The 21354-nt window shown below is 47.6% G+C and overlaps 1 protein-coding gene across 2 annotated transcripts in view; it reads right to left on the reverse strand.

Annotated features, from left to right (window-relative positions):
* The window catches only part of HPSE2 (heparanase 2 (inactive)), a 105515-nt gene that overhangs the window by 25513 nt on the left and 58648 nt on the right, over positions 1 to 21354 (reverse strand). For both annotated transcript variants that reach the window (XM_064716406.1, XM_064716407.1), the window contains 2 exons: positions 8242 to 8415; positions 7513 to 7684 (listed from right to left, as the gene is read on the reverse strand). In XM_064716406.1, the coding sequence (XP_064572476.1) occupies positions 7513 to 7684; positions 8242 to 8415 (346 nt within the window). The remainder of the gene's footprint in view (positions 1 to 7512; positions 7685 to 8241; positions 8416 to 21354) is intronic.

The following is a 21354-nucleotide window of genomic DNA, read 5'->3' on the forward strand; positions in this document are numbered from 1 at the left end:
TGCCATTCTCCTGCACACCAGGCTCGCTCTGAGAGCACCAACTGACCCTGCAGCACACGTGCACTAAATTCCTCCCTAAGAGGAGCAGTGGGACAAGCTCAACCCATGGCAATAGGGGCAAATGCTGCAGCACTGCCCCGTAGTTCAGAAGGGTGGCAGCCCCAGTGCCTGCCCATGTAATACCCCTGGCTGGATTTCCACATGTCAGAAACCTGGGGCCATGTTAAAATCATCAAGAAAAGTCTTTGAAATCTTCTGGGACAGCATTTCTATGTGGGAAAGCAGAGCACATCAGAGACATGTAGAGGAATTGGAATCTTGGGTAGGGAGTTCCTGATTGTGAGGATGAAACAATGTCACTGAGCTTGATAAGGATATGTGTGTGACAGGGGGTAGGTTTAGATCAGGTATTAGCAGGAAATTCTTCACTGTGAGGGTGATAAGGCACAGGAGCAGGCTGACCAGAGAGAAGAAGCTGTGGATGTCCCATCCCTGGAAGTGTTCAAGGCCAGGTTGGATGGAGTCCTGGGTAACCTGGTCTGCTGAAAGGTGTCCCTGTCCATGGCAAGGGAGTAGGAACTAGATGATCTCCAAGTTCCTTTTCAGTGCAACCCACCCCATTACTCTGTGATATATCCATTTTCTTACCCTTGCAGCTGGCTCTGTGCCACCATCCCATACCACCATTGCTACCTGTGGGGCCCTGTGTTGAGCTAGAACTGAGAAAAATATAATTCAGCATTGCTCAGTGGCTCAAATAGTTCACAGCTCTGTCCCACAAATGGCAGTACTAGCACAAGGTGGGGCTCACCTCACAGGCCACGTGTGAACTGTGGAGGCAAGGAGCAGGAGGGCTGCAACACCTCAAGATGGTACTGATACCCAAATTCTGTACTGGCACACCATGGGTCAAACCTGACCTCTTCCAGAGCATCTCCCATAACCACATCTCCCAGGACCACAACTTTCACTGTAGTGTTGGCAGATTACTGCAACACATCTCCTGTTTTGATTCAATACTTGTCAGTCATGGAGCACCTACTGCAACCTCAAGTAAATTGCTCCCATGGTTAATTAGCCTCCAAGTACGTTATTTCTCATGTGAATGTGTCTGGGTTCAGCTGCCAGCCTCTGGAGCTTCCTAGGCTTATTCCTGATACATTAAAGAGACATCCACATTTGGACAACTCTTTCCCATGCAGGTAATTGCAGATTTTCATCCTTTAAATTATTAAAAGAAGAAGAAGAAAAAAAAAACAATGCTGTAACAAAGAATGCAGCTGCACAAGGAGAAAAGTTGATATTGCTAAAGTGGTTTAGCATCTGAATGACCCCTGAGTGTTGGACTTTACAAACATGGGGTATTTCATCTGCTACTCCCTGAAGAACTACAAAACAGAGTCCCCTACCCTGCACAAGCCCCAAATGTAGGAGCAAGACTGGCCTGCCTTTGGTTGTGGTGGTGCCCTGGTGGGTCCCTAGAGCAGGGTGGCAGATCTCTGCCCTTTGAACCAGCAGTGATGGATAAAAACACCTTCATCTTATGTCTCAGCTGGCTGTGAGGGTCACTAAGGCCCAGGCTTCACTTACTGACCTCTTGAGGTTCCAGCAGAACAGCTGAATACCTGCAGCAGGAGGAAGAGGTACTAGACCCCACTAATGCTACGTCCTGCAAAGTCTTTATCCTGCAGTGCATATTCATGAATTTCATTCTGGGGAGCAGAGGCTGGTGTGAACTAGGTATAAATCTGCTGATATGTTGTATTCTCTGATGTCTGCTCAGCATCACCTTCCTTCAGCCAGCCTGATCTGCAGTAGGGCTGCACAAGCCTCCGAGCAAAGAGGGCTCTTTGTCCTTGGGGGGAGCTCAAGGAATTGGGAGACAGGGACTCACCTCCCTAAGCCTCCACAACACCCTGTGACAATTACTTACACAATGCCACTGTGAACCATGTGAATAACCTTCCTCCTTCTTTACAAAGCTTACTTCCAAGCTAATTTCTGCACCTTGAACAAACCACCCCATTCACAGGCTCCTGGGCCTCAGTAACACTCCCTCTGAGCTGTCTACCTTCTGAGCTGGAGGCATGGCTGATTTAATCTCTTCTCATGTGAAGAAATAACACACTGTGCACATCCTCAGCTTCTCTCTGTAACCTCCTGGTTCTATTACATCTTTTCTGAGATGAAATGACAAAGATTGTAGATAGTAATCAGACTGAAGGTACAATGTGTACTTGCACAGTGCTGTAATCTCATCTGTGTCTTCTTATCCATTTTGTTCTTCCTATACAGGTGACAGTGATTCTGGCATTCCAGAAATCAAATTAAGTTTCAGAAGCAACAACTATATTAACTCTTTCCTCCTACAAGAGCAGTAGCTAAATCTTTTGCTTATATCTCAGCTTCTTGACCCTGCTATATAATCAACTGCAAAATGAGTCATCACATCCTTCACACCTCATTTCAACGTATTTATGAATTGAGTCACTCATAAGTTCAGTGCTACCAGAGCTTGAGTTCACACTGCAGTGACCTCCCCCTCCCTTTGTACCATTAATTTAAAGTTCCTTGTCTTGTGGCTTTAATTTTTGCACAAAAATCTTGCTCTGGATCCATTGAGTGTCCTGGTACAGTCTGTGCCACCAGCCTTGTGGTAGCTTTTGTAACACAGTACAGCAAGGATATACTTTTTTTAAAAAGAAAGTCAAACAGCCAAAGCAACTTCTAAAAATCCAGTGTTTACAAGTCCCTTGTGTCAAATATGGCAGAAGTCCTTCTCAGCAGGAGGAAGGGAAAAATGCCTACATTCATTCCTAAAATTCATCCAGAGTCCTTCCCTTTGCCAGATACCACCTACTCCAGTTCCTTATTTCTCGTTCTTACTTGAATTTAAACAAACAAGCTCTGTCCATACACTGTCTTTGGCTGCTGTTGGGATAAATACCAATGCCTGAACTGACTGAGGAGTGCTGTCCTGCACACACAGGCACAGCCCTCTCCGTCCTCATGATGGCAGAGACATAAGGCAAGGGCAGTTATCATCAAAACACTACCAAGTCTCTCCCATTTTTTGCACCTTGATTTTGCTTTGGTGGAACCCCATTGTGCCATTTCATGAACTTTAAGCTAACAATTCTCTTTACCAGATAAGCATTAGAAATCTTGGCTTGGGGTTGATTTGTGGGTGAAAGGAGCAGGGCTGAAAACGGATCAGGTATTAACCTGACCCCTACTTGGCTGCCCACAAATAACTGAGACATGCCTCATCCCAGTCCTGGCATATCCACAGCTTAACCACCACTGACAAAAGTGCTTCCTCAGCTTTGTGGGCTCCTGTCAGACCACTGTGGAATGACATTACCAAAAGGAGACACAGGGAACCAGATGGGTGGTTAAGTCTCCACAGGCATTACAAACCAGGAGCAGGAGGCAGTAAAAGGATGAAGGATGAGGAATTTTTGTGCCTTACAAGGGAAGACTGAAAACTGGGAGTCTTGTCACCTACTTCTGTCACCTGGCTGGAGGGGCTGTGTCCCTGTGACCAGAGGGTGGATGCACAATGGTGACTGCAGCAGGAAAAGGAGCTAAGGAGGCTGGAAAGAGGGCAGAGAAAAGCCAAGGAGCCACAAGATCTGGTGACTTTGAGATCTGTGAGATGAGGAAGAGGGAAAGAGTGTAGCTCCAGACAAGAAAGATTTTCACTTCTCTGGTGACTCAGCAGTCTCAGGACCTAAACTGGCCACAGAGCACCAACAGCCAGTCTAGCATGGGCAAAAGTGCCTGCCAGCTCTTACCCTGCTGGCATTGCTGCAGATCCTGCCGTGGTGGAGGTAACACACTGAAACTTGTCAGTTACCAGTGGCAAAAAATGGACTACACCCGCTGAGGAGCAATGGGTCATAAGAGCTCAGAGTCAAATCCACCCAGACATGCCAGCCTAAGTTTTGTACCATGTTCTGAGCTTTAACATGTTTTAAAATTTCTCCTGATTCTTCCTGATCGCTTTTCCTCGTGTTTCTTCTCTTCCAGCGCCAAATGGGCTATCCAGACATGCATTAACCTTTGTGTCTGATTCCTGATCTGCTGTTAAAATCTATGTTAATTCCTTAGAATCCCATAATTTTTTCCCCAAGCCAATTCTGAGCAGTTCTGGGATTCCTGTACCCGCAGACACAGTAGGTAGCTAACATGCTGTGCTCTGCAACAGCTCAGGCTGCATGAATGGTCTAATTAACACCTCATCAAACTCAACTGTTGGTTGTGTCTGGAGAAATTCCCTCCTGCACCTGTGCATCCACCAGACACCATTTCTAGCCTCCTGCATAGTAGGCCCAGCCACTGCAGAGCCTGTCCTTACAGCATCAGCTCCAGGCTCCAGGACCTGCCGGCCCAGGGTGACACGGATGGCTGTGGCTGCTCTGAGCCATTGCTCCCTGCTCAGGGACAAAACCTCAGCACTGAAGGGTGTGCAAAGCCCAAGCTTCTGTGTTTCAAGCTCTTCTCCCCCCACCTCCACCACTGGGAAGTGCATAGCTGTCACCCAGCACAGCTCGGTGTCACCTGCCTAAGGACAGCCTCTGCAGTGGGCAGCATGCACACCCTCCTGTATGCTGCAAATTTTTGGGTGCCCAAACTGTCAATTATTGTAGCAGACCCCAGAGAAAGGTGGCACCTCAGGAGGGGCTCAGTCCCAGCCTGTTCTGGAGGACAGGTGTAAGGATTTAGTCAGAAGAGCCCTGGAGGTGTTCAGCAAATGCAAATGCAAATGCCCAACTCATAATGTTGACACTGACATTATTTCAGGACCAAATTTAAGCACAAAAATAAGTTTAGTTTGATTGCTTGAGATAACAGCTAAAAAAAAGACTAAAACCTTTGGAACACAGAGCATGGAAAAGGAAAATGTTATTCTAGTTAACACTTCACAGTGACACTTTTCTCTGGGTGTTTTGGGACCTCAGGTATCTCCAGAGGCTTTCCCTGTAGAATATCTAACGCCAGCTTCTACTGCTGGAGAACACTCCCTGGGCTTGTCTAAGGTTTCCTGTCCCATTTCAGCTCAGTTCCATTACTTCCCCTAGCAAAACTCACTTCCTCACTTTGTGTAACACAGCAATGCTTGCCTGGCAGACAAATCCACCCATCCTATCTTCACATCAGGGGTGTCATCTCACCCCTCCAGCCTTAGTCAACTCTTGATGCATCATCTTCCACTTGACATATCTCCTCCTACATGGTTGACTTCTGCTATTCATCACAATTTTTTTAAAAGAAGAGAAAAACTACAAGTTTCACATCATCAGGACTATGAGCTGCACACACTTCACTCAGGAGCCTTCAACCTACTGTGAGCACCACACAGATCACTCATGGTGGTATAGCAATGCAGGTGGCAGATTTGCCTTTGAGAGAACCTTCCTAAATTCCCTCTCCTCTCTCCTGCTTGCTGACTGTGAGTGGCTCACTCAGGACCCAGAGAGGCACGTCCTGGCTGTGACAGCACCAGGCACATGCTGAGCCACATCCTGCAGACCAGTTCTGGATGCTGCTGCAGAAGACAGAGCTCTCAGTAGCACTAACCCACATATTGAAGAGACCTTGGGGAGCTACTGGGAATAAAGCTCATGCTGTCAAAGATCTTAGGCACTGGGGTTTGTATGTTTATCCTTTTGCAACTCCACGTCCCAATACTGCAAATGAGTGTTTAGCCCTTTGTGCAATCAGACTCGTCCCTCCTCTTTACACCTTGCCTGGTGTAAAAAAACAATGGGGTCTTTATGTGGAAAGACCAACAGCTCTTTTTCCAGAGGACCCTTCAGGCTGTAACACCAGGAGTGTGCCGCTTGCTGTGAGCTGCAGACACCAGGATTTGGTGTGCAGGACACAAGGTTTCTCCATGGGAGAGACAAAAATCTTTGAGCACTCATGGAATAGAGTCATCCTGGAAGGCAGGGAAAGTAACAGAGAAAAGAACATATAGCTGGAGAGCAGGCATGCTCATCAGAGAATTTCCACACCAGCTGGGGGGTTTGTGAAGAGCCCCACTATCCCACCATCAGGGCTGCAGCTCTCACATATCTTCCCTTTCATTTGAGATGGGGTGTCTGCCATTATCTCCACCAGACTGTGGAGATAGTATATCTCCACTACAGCCCTGCTCCCAGGGCTGCCGTCAGTCAAAGCACAGCCCAGCCACATTCAGCTGCTGGACCACCCTGGCCGTGCGACTTGGCTCTTCCGACCCCTCTTCCCTGGGACCCGGCTGCGGCGCACGAAGGGCAAACACAGCAGTAGGACTTCCCTTTCTCTAATAGCTTCTTGGCTCTCATCCCCATTGTTTTCCTTACTCAGCCTGCTCCTCCTGGCGCTAATAGATTTCCTGCTGATCAAGGCTACTACAGCATTTTGTAGCTCTCCGTGCGCCGCTTGGGCGCGGTACCGGGCATGGGGCTCTGTGAGCGCTGCTCTGGCCTGGCACAGCCAAGGTGTGGGCACAGGGCTGTTCCCCCTCTCTCGTCAGCGGGAGGGATGTGGCGTGGCAGCTGGTTCGACCAGCTTTATGGTCTCTTTGTGCTGCTGCAGCAGAGCTGAGAATCTGGCCCTGGCTCCCTCCCCGCCTCGCTGGGGACTGCATCAGTGTGCTGTTTATTGTTTCTGCCAGATCATTCCTGCAGATGTTAATGAATGCTAGACCCAGCTTTGCTCCCAGCAGAGTCCCTTCCACACCTCCCCCTGCCCAGCTTTCTGCACTGGAGTTTCTGTTTACAGTCCTGCAGGGAATTTCCCTTCTGCTGCATGGTCTTCGAGCCGCACAGACCCAACTCCTGCTGCCAGCAGGCTCCCACACCTCCCTGATTCCTGTAGCTGTCCAATGTCACCTCCAAGTGTCTGAGTCCCTCTCTGCCACCATTCCTTCTCCACTTCTGACTTTCCCAAACTAGAGACATGCCAATCCCCCAGGAGGGAGTAGAGAGCTTGGCCAGTGAAGAAAGTTGCAACAGGTTCTTCCTCTGCACAGATGGAGAAAGTGCAAGGAGAAGAAATCACCAAATGGGAAGAGCAAAGCAATTTGTCCAGGAGGACTCAGAAATAATAATGTGCACATTGGTAAGTGCTGCCAGGACCCACATCCTCAACCTGCAGCTCTTGGGCTTGCAGCAGCCAGCATCCACACCACTGCACTATCTTAGCATCCCAACAAGATGGGCACCTCAGTCTGCCTATGATTGGGAAATGCTGGAAATGCTTGGGAGAGTGTAAATCAGTCCATCCCAAGATCCCACCAGGCATCTCTGCAGAACTTTAGCTGTACACATGACTGTGCTCCAAGGCCTCTGGTACTGACTGCGTTCCAAAGCCTCCGGTACTGTGGTGGCTCAGCCACATAGAGCCTCACTGTCCTGGAGGCTGTTGGACATTGGGAAGCCAAGGGGCAACCCTTCCTGCTGCCAAGGACACTGGTCTCAGGAGGGGTTTCTGAGCCCCTTTGATCAACCCAACAGCACTTACCCTTCCAGGAAAGCAACGACGTTCTTCCTGGGCCTTCCAATGTTGGGCCCATAGAGGTGTGCTCTGGAATAGGTGCGGATGAGCTGCAGCAGGCTTCTCAGCTGGGTGTAGTCCCTGCCCAGCTGGCTGCCATTCACTGAGCGGCCCATCAGGGTCCGATAGTTATTGGGCTCTGAGAAAACACAAATTGACAAGCAAAACTTGTCAGCTCTGCCTCCTCCTCTGCGCTTCCAGAGAGACACACAGCTCACCCTGTCACACAGCTTGAGCTCCAGAGGATGCAGGCAGCTCTGCAGAGCAATAGAAGGAGCCTTTGAGGAGTGGACAACAGCCACTGCCTGCTCTCCTGTGCTCCTTTTGCTATGTGCTGGGTGGAGGAGCTGTACCTTGGTGTCATGCTCCTGTCCCCATAGGGTTGCCCACCTCCCCTGGCACTGTAGACACCCTACAAGTCCCTACAGTAGATGACCTGGCCCCCCAGGACCAGCTGGGCCCTGCAGCCAGGACAGAAACATTTCATGCACTTAGTACCAGCTGAGAGAAAGTCCAGTTAAGAGATCACTCACACAAAGTCTTAGAGGTGGTGCTGCCTTACAGCAGGAGCCTTTAACTCCCTCTGAAAATACGCTGGTAAAGCATCCTGGGAGCTACAAGTATCCTCTTCCAAAACTGAGCATCTTTCTGCTAAAGAAAGCTCACTTCCCCTGGCTCTCCTGTTCCCACACTCACCATTGCCCAGCTCCCAGGAGATGTTGTACTTCTTGCTGGCACTGTACTTCAGCAGGCTGAGGGCATTGGAGCTGTTCCAGGAGTTGTTGGGATTTCGGCGCAAAGCATTCAGTGCAAAGATCAAGTGAAGGCCAGAGCAGTCAGCAAAGTTATAGAGTTTGTCTAGAGACCTGGCTGGGAAGAAACAAAAAACAGTTTGTAATTCAAAGGAAAGCTAGTTCCAGGGCGGTTCAAATGATCCTGCTGTCCATCATACCTTGCCTTCTATGTAGGATGAGCCAGGGTCAAATGCCATCCCCACGACATCTGTAACCACAGAAAGGCACCTGACCTTTGAAACCCAGATAGGATTCCAGTTGTGGGTTCATCTCCTTCCAGCAGGAAACTTGGATGCCCTCCACCTCTGTGTCAGAGCTGGGGCCATGTTACCAGAGACAAGTGGCTTTATAGCATCGCTTTTCATCTGCTCTTGGCAAGGAAAGTTTGTCCTTTCCTGTGCTTACTCTGCCTTGCATCTCTTTCAGAGCAGATCCCTGCAATGTCTGGGGAGAGGACGAGGAAGTCACCACCCTAAAGCTGCCATCTCTCCCGCACCCCTCAGCAGCCTGGTCTTTGCTGCCTAGGCTCCCTGCCTAGTGACAGCCGGGCCAAACCTTGCTGCCAGAGAGAACTGACCCACTATTTAGGGAGGTGCAACATTATCACAGGGCAGAGAGAAAAAACACTTAATGCCCTTTTTCTTTATGAAAACTTCCCTAAAAACTCAACAGCAATCAAATTGCTGATGAAGCTAATGCCAGTGTTAGCCGGACACAAACTCACGTGACAGCGAGATTTGGTTAGAGAGCGATTAGATAACTGTGGTGTTTTCAATCATCCCTGCCTGTTGAACTGCATCCCAGGACACTCAGCAAGCTTCCTGAAGCAGCCTTGGAGATGCAACCACTTAACTGTGAAGAGCCACCAGGGATAGGGAGGTTCCAGGGGGCCAGGGAGGGCAGACCATAGCTCCCCTTTCAGAAGAGGGGAAGGACGCGCTTGGGAATTACAGAGTAGGCAGGCTGGCTTCAGGTCCCAGAAAAACACTTGGACAAATAACCAAGTTGCTTGTCAGCACTTAAAAAATATAAGGAGATGATCAACAACCACAGGAGTGTGCCAAGAACAAATCACACTGAAGCAATCTACTGATAGGAGAGCAGGACTGGCGGGCAGCAAAGCAGCCATTTAGGCCTTACACCTTGATGGGTCTGAGGCTTTGTTCACAAAGGATTGCACATGGAATTCTCTCCAGAAACTGAGGGAGCCCTTATCCAAGCTGGACTGCAGTGAGAAATACTCACACCTAGGTCAGCTTCCAGTAATTTGTTGTTGCAGTGCAGGGTGTAGGCAGCCTGCTCTGGGTCGATTTGCACATTTCCAAAAAAGTGGGGCATAAAGGAGCAGAGGATACATCAGTCTCGCCATGCACCATGGTGATAGCATCCACCACCTTTGCCAAGGGAGATGAAGGGGATACAGGGAAGGCCAGCACACACTTAGGGAATTGCTCTAAGCCCAGCAGTGATGCCCCAAGATTTCCTGTAGCCATGCTGCCCACCTGATGTGCAAGTGGAAGAGTAATAAGAGGGAGCTGCTTGCTCCAGGTAGAATAAGCTGTTGTCTGTAGGTCTGTGTTTATTCTGTTGCCTTTCCTGGTCACTGAAATTCTCAGTGAATGCAGACCCAGCTCTGAGAAGAATAAACTTATCTTTTAAAGTTAAGTTTTAAGGAGGGTCCAGGAAATAAGCTAACTGAATAGCTAACATTTAATGCAACACAGGAAAGTTATGGAAAGAAGAAGAAGAATGAAAAAATGTGGAAGAGAAATTCTCACTCCCTTCCACAACCTTTTTCAAAATGCTACTGGTTGTCTGAGCGAAAAGTAGCTGAATTAGATTAATCTAATGTATTCATCCCAGTGGTTCAGGCACATGAGATGTTTTTCTGGATGTTTAGTGAATTAGAGACAGATACAGTTACTTATTACTGATTTACTTCAGACCCCCAGGCAAAAAGCTGCATTTGAAATGAGATTCCTATAAGGAGGAGAAGATAGACATAACAGGATAGCAAAAAAGGTGTTACCTGCAGTTCCCCTGCTGGAAATGAAACCTTTTCACTGGCACAAAACAACTGTACTACAAAAGCAAATTTGATTCACGTTTAGGAGACACTGCAGAAGACTGGGAATTGATTTTCCACGCATCCATGAGAGGAAACAAGACGTCTGTTTATCCCAACACAGGGCCTGCCACTGTGAAATTATATTTTCCCCATGACACTTATTTTGTTTCCGTGCGCCTGGACGCAGAGATGCCACGTGTATTTCGTGTTCTGCCACGACTTTCCAAGCTGGAAACCTCAGCAATCAGGGGAGTGACCTAGGAGAAACACACAGATGTCTGGGGTTCGGTCCTGCACGTTTCCAGTGCTCTCCCAGGACAGATAGACCTATAACCTGCACTGAAGCTACAAAGAGCAGAAAAGTACTAAAAAACCCATCTCTGCATCACACCAGATTGTTAAAATGGCCACTCTTGATATCAAGACTAGCAGGTACTGAATCCACTTCCCTCCTTCATTCTTGGCAACTGTCTTGGGATAGTGCAAACTTGGAAGCACCAGTGCAGTGACCCTGGAAGAGTTTTGATGATCAGTTTGCACAAGCTTGCTAACCATTAGTGGTTAAGGGGATGTCTCTCACCTCTGAGATGATTGCCTTAAAAACTGGACACTTTCATTGCAGACAGCTGCAGTTAGATGACAATACTGTCATGCAGTGAATGACAGCAGTGTGCTTAAGTGGCCAAGGAGGCCAGGGGCATCCTGGCTTGTATCAGCAGTAAGTGTGGCCAGCAGGACCAGGGCAGTGACTGTCCCCCTGCACTCCGCACTGGTGAGTGCTGTGATCACTTTTGGGCCCCTCATCGTAAGAAAGATGTTGAGATGCTAGAGCACGTCCAGAGCAAGACAAAAGACAAAGAAGATGGTGAAAGGTCTGGAGCACAACTCTTGTAAGGAGCATATGAAGGAGGTGGGGGTATCCAGCCTGGAGGAAAGGAGGCACAGGGGAGACCTTATCACTACATGAACTACCTGAGAGGAGCTTGTAGCAGGCGGGGGTTGGCTTCTTCTCCCAAGCAACAAGGGACAGGACAAGAGGAAAGAGCCTCAAGTTGTGCCAGGGGATATTTGGATTGGACACAAGAAAAAATTTCTTCACTGAAAGCATTATCAAGCATGGGAACAGCCTGTCCAGGGAAGTGGTTGAATCACTACCCCTGGAGATATTAAAAGATGTGTAGGTATGGCACTTAGGGACATAGCTTAGTGATGGAGTTGGCAGCATTAGGAGAATGGCTGGACTGAATGATCTTAGAGGTCTTTTTCAAACCAAATTATTCTATGGATGGCTAAAGCACAAAAAGAAGCCTATTTAGAAGACTTTGAGTGATGTCCAGTCCTCCATATGTACAAATAAGGCCATAAGAAAATGCTATAAATATTTTACTGCCATGACTAGGGACGGCAACATTACTTTTGAGTAATGAGAACATGAGGAATCACAGTATTATTAACAGCTGGCTAAAACTCACTTTGAATTCTGGATAATTGCACTGTTTTTTCTTCATCAAACAAAGAAAATCATACAGGAATTTAACCTTTCCCCAGCTAACAGATCATTAGGCAAGGCTTTCACAAAGCACTTCAATAGAAAAAGCCATTGTCGTAGCAGAATGAATCTTAATAGAGCAGAACTAGATTTATAAGATGTTCTCCTTTCTCCTTCTCCCCCTCTGCCCAGTGCAGAGATGCACATGCTCAGCACTCATGTGCTACTTCAGCTCAGCAAGAAGGAATAACAAAAAAAAAAAAGAAAAAGAAACGTGCAAGGATGCTGAGAGTCATCTTCTTCCCTTTATAACGCTCATGTAGCTGGAGTGAGGCTGCTTGAGGCAGCAAAGCCCCACGTTCCATCCCCTCACACCCAGCAGCAAGCAGTGCTGGGGGGGGGTCTCACTGGGGTGGGTGCCTTGGTGGGTTTGGGACAAACAGCAGCCAATAGTCAGAGACAGAGGCCACTTAGGCCTGGCACAAAAATTAAATCACAAGATATTTGTGATTTCTCAAACTTTTACACCATTGGTTGCAGAGGCTTCAACTCATCTAGAGAGTGAATACAGCCTGACAATGCGTGGCTGGGTGGCCACCAGTGAAGATCTCCTCCCAGTCCTGCCCTCAGATGAAGCTCTGCACAGAAATTGAAGGTTTTAACTGCTTGTATTGATCTCAAACCCTGCACAGAGAGAGACAAACAATTTCAAAATGCAGAAGGTGTCTGTGAAACCACAAATGATGGTGGGGTTCAAGGGACAAGTACATCCTTTGGGATTCTTTCCCATTATTCTTCTTTTTATACAAGGCTAAATTTTAATGTTCTCTGAAAGATGGATGGCACTTAACTCTGTAGCATGCCAACACAAAATCTGAGGCACATTAAAATATCTCTGGCAGTTTAAAATAATTGGAAAGACTTTCTAGTTGTAGTTACTGAATTAAACATTATACTAGAGCCTTTATGAGGAGCACAGTATTGACCACTGTTTGGAAAGGGGGACAGTTCAAGAATCTCTGGGTTTGAAAGCCTTCCACATTTTTTATTCTGCTTCAGGAATTTTGCTTTGGCAGAGTTTAGCATGAAGAGTGGAAATTCATGTGCTGAGACGGAAGCTGGGATCAGTCAGTGGGCTGAGGGGTGGCAGGACATGGCATCCACAGTGTGCCAGGGGCTTTTGTGACTCTGGGAAGGCAACCAGAAGGATGGGAAAGAAGAGCCTGTTCCCCCTCTATCCCCACAATTCACCACATTGATCTCTTGCATGTACAGAGTATACAAGCACCAAGGAGGGTGAGACGAGAGCTGAGCATGGGGTGGGCAGCTCACAGCACAATTCCCAAACCCACAGCTTAGCTGAGAGACCAATCCAGTGCACAACAGATGAACCCTTCTGGGGATAGAGCAAAGAAAAGTAGCTCTAGAAATAATGATTTCAACTAGTCACAGATATTGCTCAACTCTTCCTTCTCCATAAACTCTGGGCAAGCCTGGAGCATCCCTGCACACAGCTCCTGTGCCAGCACTGAAGCCAGCAGCATTCCCTGTCCCTGAGCACCCCGGAGGAGACAGCAGAGTGATGGCACTGGGAAGGACCTGGCAAAGAGAAGCACAAAGAGAACTTTACAGGGAGGGGGCAGAAAGGGCAGTACAGGCTGTTCGGACTAGAGATGAGTAAGACAGCTGGTCAGAGCAATGAATGGAAAAATAAAGATATTCCCACTTACAGAAAAACAAGTGGGTACATGGAAAATTTATTTACTAACAAATTTGCACCATGGTCATCTGAATCCCATTTGCTCTGTCTCTCTTGCAACAAAAATCCTCATAAAATCACTTGTGTGTGGCAAGGACTTGATGTTTTCTTAGCAAATAAATATGAATCAGAAGATAGGCAACAGACAATTAGAGTAACTCCAGACCCATGGGACAGGTCTGCAACACTGGCTTGAAATCTTCCAAAGGATTGCATCCCCATTCACAACAGGGTGTCAGACAAGGTGACCAGAACCCCCCAATCCACAATCTGCACAGTTAGAGCTCCAAAGATCAGCCTTCACCATTGCTGCAAGTTCAGAGGCAAAGCAACACCCCACACTGTCCATGTGCACTGTAACATTGCACTGGATCATGGGAAGATTTTCCTGCTGTAGCTGCATGCTAAGGCATTCCTTCAAAGTTGTTGCTTAATGAGAATTTTAGAGATTTCAAGGCTACCCAGAAACCCACACAGTTGCTGGAAACTGCATTCTAATGATGACCATCCCAGCTGGGAGGTTGTTTGGTTTTAATTCGGTTTTCTGAAGCATTTTGCCATGCAGTAAAACCACACTGTATAAAGATGCTGAAGAATTCCTGGGCAAAATTGCTGGCTGGAGGGAAAATTTTGCTTGCCTCAGATACACATTTCACCTGAAATGATCTCTCAACCAGGTTAGGCTCCTAATGCCCTCCAAAGAGGACTGAGGTTTTCAGAACTGTCCCTTGCTCTCCTTGACCCGCCAGGCTCTCCTGTTGCTCCAAGGCAAGGTGCAACGTTGGAGGTCTGTTCTGAGTGACAAGAAGTGCTTTGGCAGAGGCTAATGGTGCTATAGAAAAGGGATCTAGTTTAATCCCATCTGAAGAATACCTGAAATTTGGAGGAACTGGCTTTAATACTGCCAGCCAGCAAAGAAACGCTGCGCACTGTGTTAATGAGAACCTGGATTTTATATCCAGCTGGAGGACAGATGGGGGATCTGGGGCTATTCCCTCTGGAGTATCAAGGGGGCCTTTTTCCAAGGGAATTGTCATCATCCCTGGTCTTTAAGCAGCTGAACATTGACCCTCAATATTCATTCAAGTCTTTAACTAGATTTTTCATTTCACTGCCAGCGCAGAGGTGATTATGCTGACCACGTGAGCAAGGTTTAGTCCTTAACTCTGCTGCACAGAAATAGCAGTCTGGGGGCTTGGTGTCAATCTCTCGCCAATAAGGAGCTTGGCCAGCAGCCATGGATTGTGGGCTGAGTTCCCAGCTGGCATATAACTTGGAAGACAACCACGAGGTCTGGGTTCAATATCCAATTGCTAAGGAGTCTGGCTGACAGCCTCATTTTGTGGAATGAATCCCAAATTAATATAATTCTTTTGATACCAGACAAGGGGCATGGCCTGTTTCCAAATGCTCTAAGGGCTCAGATAAAAGCCATAGGCATTGGGTTCAGTGTGTAAATGGTACCGAGGTTGGATAACAGTCAGGATTGGGCTTAATCCTCAGATGGTGAGAAAAAGGAATGAGCCCTGAGCTCTGCCTTCGTGCAAAAAAAGAGAGCTCAAATGAGCAGAATAGCTCTGTTTTCAATCCTCGCGTGGTAAAGAGCTCACAGGACAGTAATGGTTTCTAGGAACAAGTGTAAATTGACATGGAGCTTCAGAAGAGATGTGGGATCTGGGTTCAATCTCCAAGTGCTGTAAAGCTCAGATAATGGCCAGAGGGGCAATTTCCAAACCCTCTGTTCCAATCTGGTGTCTGGGAAAAAACCAGGATCATGTTACAGCAAAGAAAGCTGTTTTCTCCTGCTGCATAACTTAAGGTATTTTCCCTTTTGGATCGGGATGAATCCAGCATCTTCTAAAGTTTCAGAGGGAAATGGAGGTGAGCAGGGAGAGTGCTACATGTTTGAGTGGAGCAGAAGAACAGAGCAAGGGAAAATAAGACTGTGAGCATCACCTGCTCTTCCACATCTTCTTGGCCACCCCAGATCACTGGATTTGAGCCATGGAAATTGCTCCAGGAAAAACGTGGGTACAGCTCCTTCTCATTCTCAGTGCTCAGCAGTGCCCGCATTAGGTGTCTTTGGGGCCCCTGTGGGGGGCAGCTTGTCCTGTCAAGAGACAGTGACAGCCTGCGTGGCAATTCCATCTTCCTGACACTGCTAGCACAAAGGGCTGCTGGGAAACAGGGTGTGCAGCAGTGAGTCAGGTCAGCAGCTTGCTTGAGTCATTCCATTTTGGATAAAGGAATGCAAATAAAATGAGCAGAAAGTATTCAAATATTATTTTTTCCAGGCATTTAAAGCTGGTCTTTTACATAGGAAAAGGAGCAGAGGATGAGTTTTCATCAAAAGCTATACATTGATTCTGTGCAAAGCTTCAAATTTGATAGCACTATCTTCCTGCTCTTGAGGAAATTTTAAGAATCTAATTCCAGTCTCTGTGACTCTCAGCTTTAGCTCCAAAGTCCAAATAGTATGGAGCACAGGAGACAGGCTCTGATCTGTGAATGCTGCTAGAACAACTTTGGATTGTGAACCTGACCTGCAGTTAGTCAGACTCCTGAGCAGCAACAGCAGGCTTGGGGTAAAACCCTCCAAAACCCATTTCAGTGTGAGAACTACCCATTCCTAATGACCAGGGGTGCTGGAGACAAGCCCTGTCAGCACCATCCCCTGCACAGGTGGTGGGCACAGCCCAGCGTTCTGCTCTTTAGCCTGTGCAAGGCTGTGACTCTGGGGACGGGTTGCCCCATTGCCACAGAGATGCCTCTCTCCAGGCTCTACCTGTGCACGTGGAGCAGCAACCCTGCCAGGCTCAGGAACACGGCTGCAGACATAACCCAGCCCCACTGCCAGACCTTTGCTGACAGAATGACTGTTTTATATGGCTATAAGAACAGCTATAAGCGCAGCTGTCTGAAAAGCAACAAAATCTATGATGTGTGTTTCTAAAGCCAATGACAGCTGGCAGTGCTGCACTGCAGCTCATTCCTTCTTTTACATGGTTTAGTTAAAACACTTCTCTGCAATCACCGTGATTTATCAACAAACTGCAGTTTCTGGAACAATTTAAAAGCATTCCCAAATAGGTAAGAAGTGGTCAGCTCCTCAAGCTCCCAGCAAGCTCCCAAATGGCAGGCAGCTAGAAATGGACAAGGACAGCTGATGGAAGGACCAAACGCCCTCCCTGGCCACTCACAGGGAGGACAGGGCTGTGAATCCCGTTGGGATGGGGAGTGCTGAGGCAGAGGTACCTGGGCAGCTGGAGCATTACCCACGGATGGGAGAATGGTGATTTATTGAGTTTAAAGCTGGCTTCGGGTGCAAACATGAGCTCTTTCTGTGCTGCCAGGAGAGGTGACTTGGTCCTTGCACAGGGCTGCTCCCTAGCCACATGGAGGGGGACCTCCTGTGACCCCCTGTGACAGAGTCTGACCTCTCAGACACGGGAAACCCTGTGCAGCCCACACCACAGAGGTGCATAGAAGATAATGCCATAACTCTCTGGCTATGGCTCTCTGGTTGAGCTGGAAGTTGTAACACAAGGCAGAGTGAGAAGGCAATACTGCACCATCCCTGTCCCCACACTCACCTCCTGCCAGCTGTACGGCAGATGACAACAGCCATGAGGGGAACCCACACAACCCCATGCATCATTTGCTGCTCAGGCAAAATGCATCCACGCTTTTCTTTCAATCTGCCACAGTTGCAAAGCAGAGGTTTTCTTTATAAATACTTTTTCTAGCAGCACCTGAAGCACTAACTGCAGCAAGAGGGTAGATGCTCTCAGCACTTCCCTGCAAAAACCAAGCTGGGCAGCACAGGCTGAGCAACACCCTGTGCAGATGCTGCATGGCTAAACAGGGATGAAAGATGCACAGGTACAAAGCATGCTTTTAACATGTTCCTTTAATCTCAGTAAAATGCTTAGCCCAGGTAGGCTGTGCATCTAGCTCACCAATCCCCTTCAGCAGCTCCCATACTCCATTTTTTGCTGCCTAAGCTGCTGTCACATGGCAGACACACAGCTTGATTCAGAAGAGCCTCACGCAAGCAGACCCACCCCACAGCATCCCTGGAGCCACAGAAGGAGCAGAGCCCTGTACCAAGCCCTCTGCCTCCCACCCCCCAGATCTGGCTGCTCCAGAGCAGAGTGACATTGATCAGTCATGCGAGGAGCCTGAACTACCACATTGGGAACAAATTCAAACTGAGGACTTCAGTGTTGCCAAACCCCAACATTCAAAAATCATGAGTCAAACTCACAAAAATCATGGGACTGGCTCAAGAAACCTGGTTTTAACATAACATGCCTGCTGTTTTCAAAAATTTGGGATGCCTTTATAAGACGGTTTTGAGCTCTTCTACTACCAGGAGAGTTAAAATCTGGCTTGTTTATATTATTCCTTTTAGGCAGTTGATGTGCAGGAAAATAATCAGTTTACTTTACAAGTTTGACTGCCTTTTCTATGGGCGGGGACTGCAGCTGGTGGCCGGCGATGGCAGGGGCATGTCCCTCAGTGCCGAGTGCTGCAGCAGGAATGCTCTGCTGCTATACAGGGATCTGGCCAGCTCCTCTTGCTATTGGGAAGCAAGCCCAGAACCCACAAGAATCAGGTGCTGTATTTTGTGGGTCTGAGCCAGTGTTTCCTATGGTGCAAGGGGCTGCAGGCATGGTGTGATGCTAGAATCCCCTGCCCCGGTGCCGGAGCATCCTCCCCTGCCCGCTGACCCCGCTCTCGCCATCGCCCATCCCTGGCTGCTCCCACTCAGCCAGGGAGCAGCTGACTTCCCTTGGAGCAAGAGGGAGTGACTACGGCTCTTCGCACACTTTGTGAGCTGGGCATCTGGTATTTTTCAAAACTCTGAAACATTTTAACTGAAAACTGTCTTAAAAAAAAACAGAAAAAAAAAAAAAAAAGAACACCCAAAACCCCAACCAAAAAAACAACACATAAAACCGGAAATGTTTCAATCTGAAATCCTTAATTAAAACCACACTCTTTAGTACATAAAGAAGGAAGTTAAAACAGAAATGTACTTTTGCACATTACAGACAGCATTATAATAAACACAGAGCTCTGCCAAGAAAGAGGCATTTTCAAGGCCAGAATAGATGCCTCCAGCTGCACTCGGATAATGTCAGAGGGCTCGTCTGCAGTGCTCTGAGTGTGGCTGCATTTGAGCGCAGCAGTGACCGAGCGAGCCTGGCGGGTGAGGAGCGCGGCAATCACCGGGGCAGACGGCGAGTGCGGCACCGGGACCGCAACCCACCGGGGTCAGGGCTCCAACCGACTCGCACAGACCCCAGAGCCGGGCCCTAATCTGTAAAATATTTGAAGGAACTGTCCCTGGCTCTCTCTGCTCCTCTGGGCCCTCAGATACGGCTCAGCTGGAGGGACCCGGCTTGGCAGGAGCTCTCCCCGGCTAATCTTTGGGGGAATCTTGTACCAAAGCACACAGGGCGGAGTCTGAACCTGATTTTGGAGGCACGAAGAGAGAGAGATGAATGGCTGGAAAAGACCAGCATCGTTAGCATGATGTCCTGCACCAGGCAGTCTGGGACACATATGTGGAGTGCACAAGTCAAACCCAGTCCCTTAGCAGGACAGATCAGCTATTTTATAAAGGTATCCACTGAGAGCTTAAAACCTGCTGCAATTATGGAAATCAGCCTACCCCATGGGAGATTTTGCAGTTATTTAGCATCCGTGGTCAAAATAGGCACCTGGCTTTGAGTCCAAACTTACCTGTTTTGGCTTCCTAGTGACTGGATCTTGCTAGATTTTTGTTTCTTGTGGATAGCTCAAGATTAAGGTCAAGCCTCCTCTAACATTAAGCTGTATTTGTTGCAGGTCTTCAGCATCTTCACAATAATGCAAGATGTTCCAAGCTTCCAATCAATTCTTTGGCTCTTTGCTGAGCTCTGTCAACAAAGCACTGCTGTGTGGGGCATTTAGGATCTCATGAACCAATTGATTTTCTCTGAGAGCACAAGTCTGCCCAGACTCCTTCTCCTCCTCACCAGCTGCAGAGCCAAAGCAGCCTGGTCTTCACTTTAATGCCGTGAGAACAAACAAGACACATTTAAACAACTACAGCAATTAGCCTCACACATGCTTCATGGAAAGATTGTTGGAGGGGAATGCTGATGTGGAAGGATGTCACCTGCTTAGGAAACAGAAGAAGGAAATAGGAGGGTTGATTGGGGTTTTTTTGTATGAAGAATATTTTGGGGTTCAAAAAGAGGTGAGAAACAGACTCTGTGCGTGTCTCCAGGCACCAAGAAAATTAAAAGGAGCACAGAAAATGTCCCACAGAACTTCATTAATAACAAACAGAACACAGAGGACATCTATTTGAGTGTCTGACTAAAGCAGCTAAAATAACTGGAGTTGGTAGGAACCAGTAATTTTAATTACGATGTTATCTGCTAAAGACAGAGCAGAGCAGGTCCCAGACACAAGTTGTTGGACTGTGTGAGGAAAAGTTGCTCTGGAGAAGGGAAAGTAACAGGGGAGGGGATGTTTATTACTTGAACATTATTGATATAGAAAGTTGACTAATAGTCCAAAAATGGAAGTAAATTTGAGTGCAAGTGGTTACAAAACCAAAAAGCCCAGCAATTTAAGGCAGTGGAAGGAATAAGAAAAACGGATTAAAGATAATGTATTTCAAAAAAAGCAAATTTGAACAAATTCAGGGCACAGGTCAAGAGGATCTCTAGGGAAGGGAGTTTAAGACAGCATTTCCCAACCAGTGAGACATGGAGAGGCAACAGCTGTGCTGTGGGTCAGGGGAGAGAGCAGCAGAAAGAACAGCAGGAAAATACCCTGCAAATATGTACAAATTAGAGGAAGAAAGAGGAAAATATAAATTAGTAACTCAGTATGCAAAAGCATAACCAGCATATTGACATGGAAACAGCTCTTTTCTTTAGTTTTCATTGAGACAATTAACTGTGACATAACTGTTAGTTACATTAATCTGAACTGTGAAAGAGCAGCAGACCTGAAGGACAGAACAAATGAAAGACCACTTAGGAAACCTAAACCACAGAAGTGCTTAAAAATTGCTATGAAGTCTGTGTCAAATTGTTTTGCCGAATACAGAAGATTCATAGGTATTCAATAAATACCTTTTCTGCATTTTTCACCCAGAATTTTGCCACTATCAGCACACCCTCTTACAATAATTCTGTATTTTAGTGAAGTGGTTTTACTCCTGGTACACTGGAAGTATATTTATTGCTTCAACAGCCTGGTTCCCAATTCTCTCAGCTTGTGCAATGGAGGCATCACCTGAGCAGGTTCATTCTTTGAAGGTGAGCAGGGAAGAACAGGCATGACCCACAGTGATGTAAGCATCCAAAGAGCCCTGGGTGAACTCCCTTTGACCTCCATACCTCTTTATACTCCTGGAAAATAACCCAAAGGCAGCCCAGTCCCGTGGATCAGCACTGCAGGTATATGGACTTGGATGGGATGGATGTTGAATTTCATAGCAGCCACCCTGCAGGCACTGCTGCCACACAGCTCCTCTGCACTGGCTGGCACTTGCTTGGTCTCTGCAGTGATGGGGAGGGTGCCTACACGGCCTGCCAGGACAGTAGCTCCAAATATCACCCATTAGTGCTGTAATGCCTAGAGGTGGCTGTCAAAACCAGAGGGAGCCACGCAGGCAGAAGAGGCAGAGGAG

This window comes from Zonotrichia leucophrys, chromosome 6, assembly GCF_028769735.1.
Source record: "Zonotrichia leucophrys gambelii isolate GWCS_2022_RI chromosome 6, RI_Zleu_2.0, whole genome shotgun sequence".
NCBI lineage: Eukaryota > Metazoa > Chordata > Aves > Passeriformes > Passerellidae > Zonotrichia > Zonotrichia leucophrys.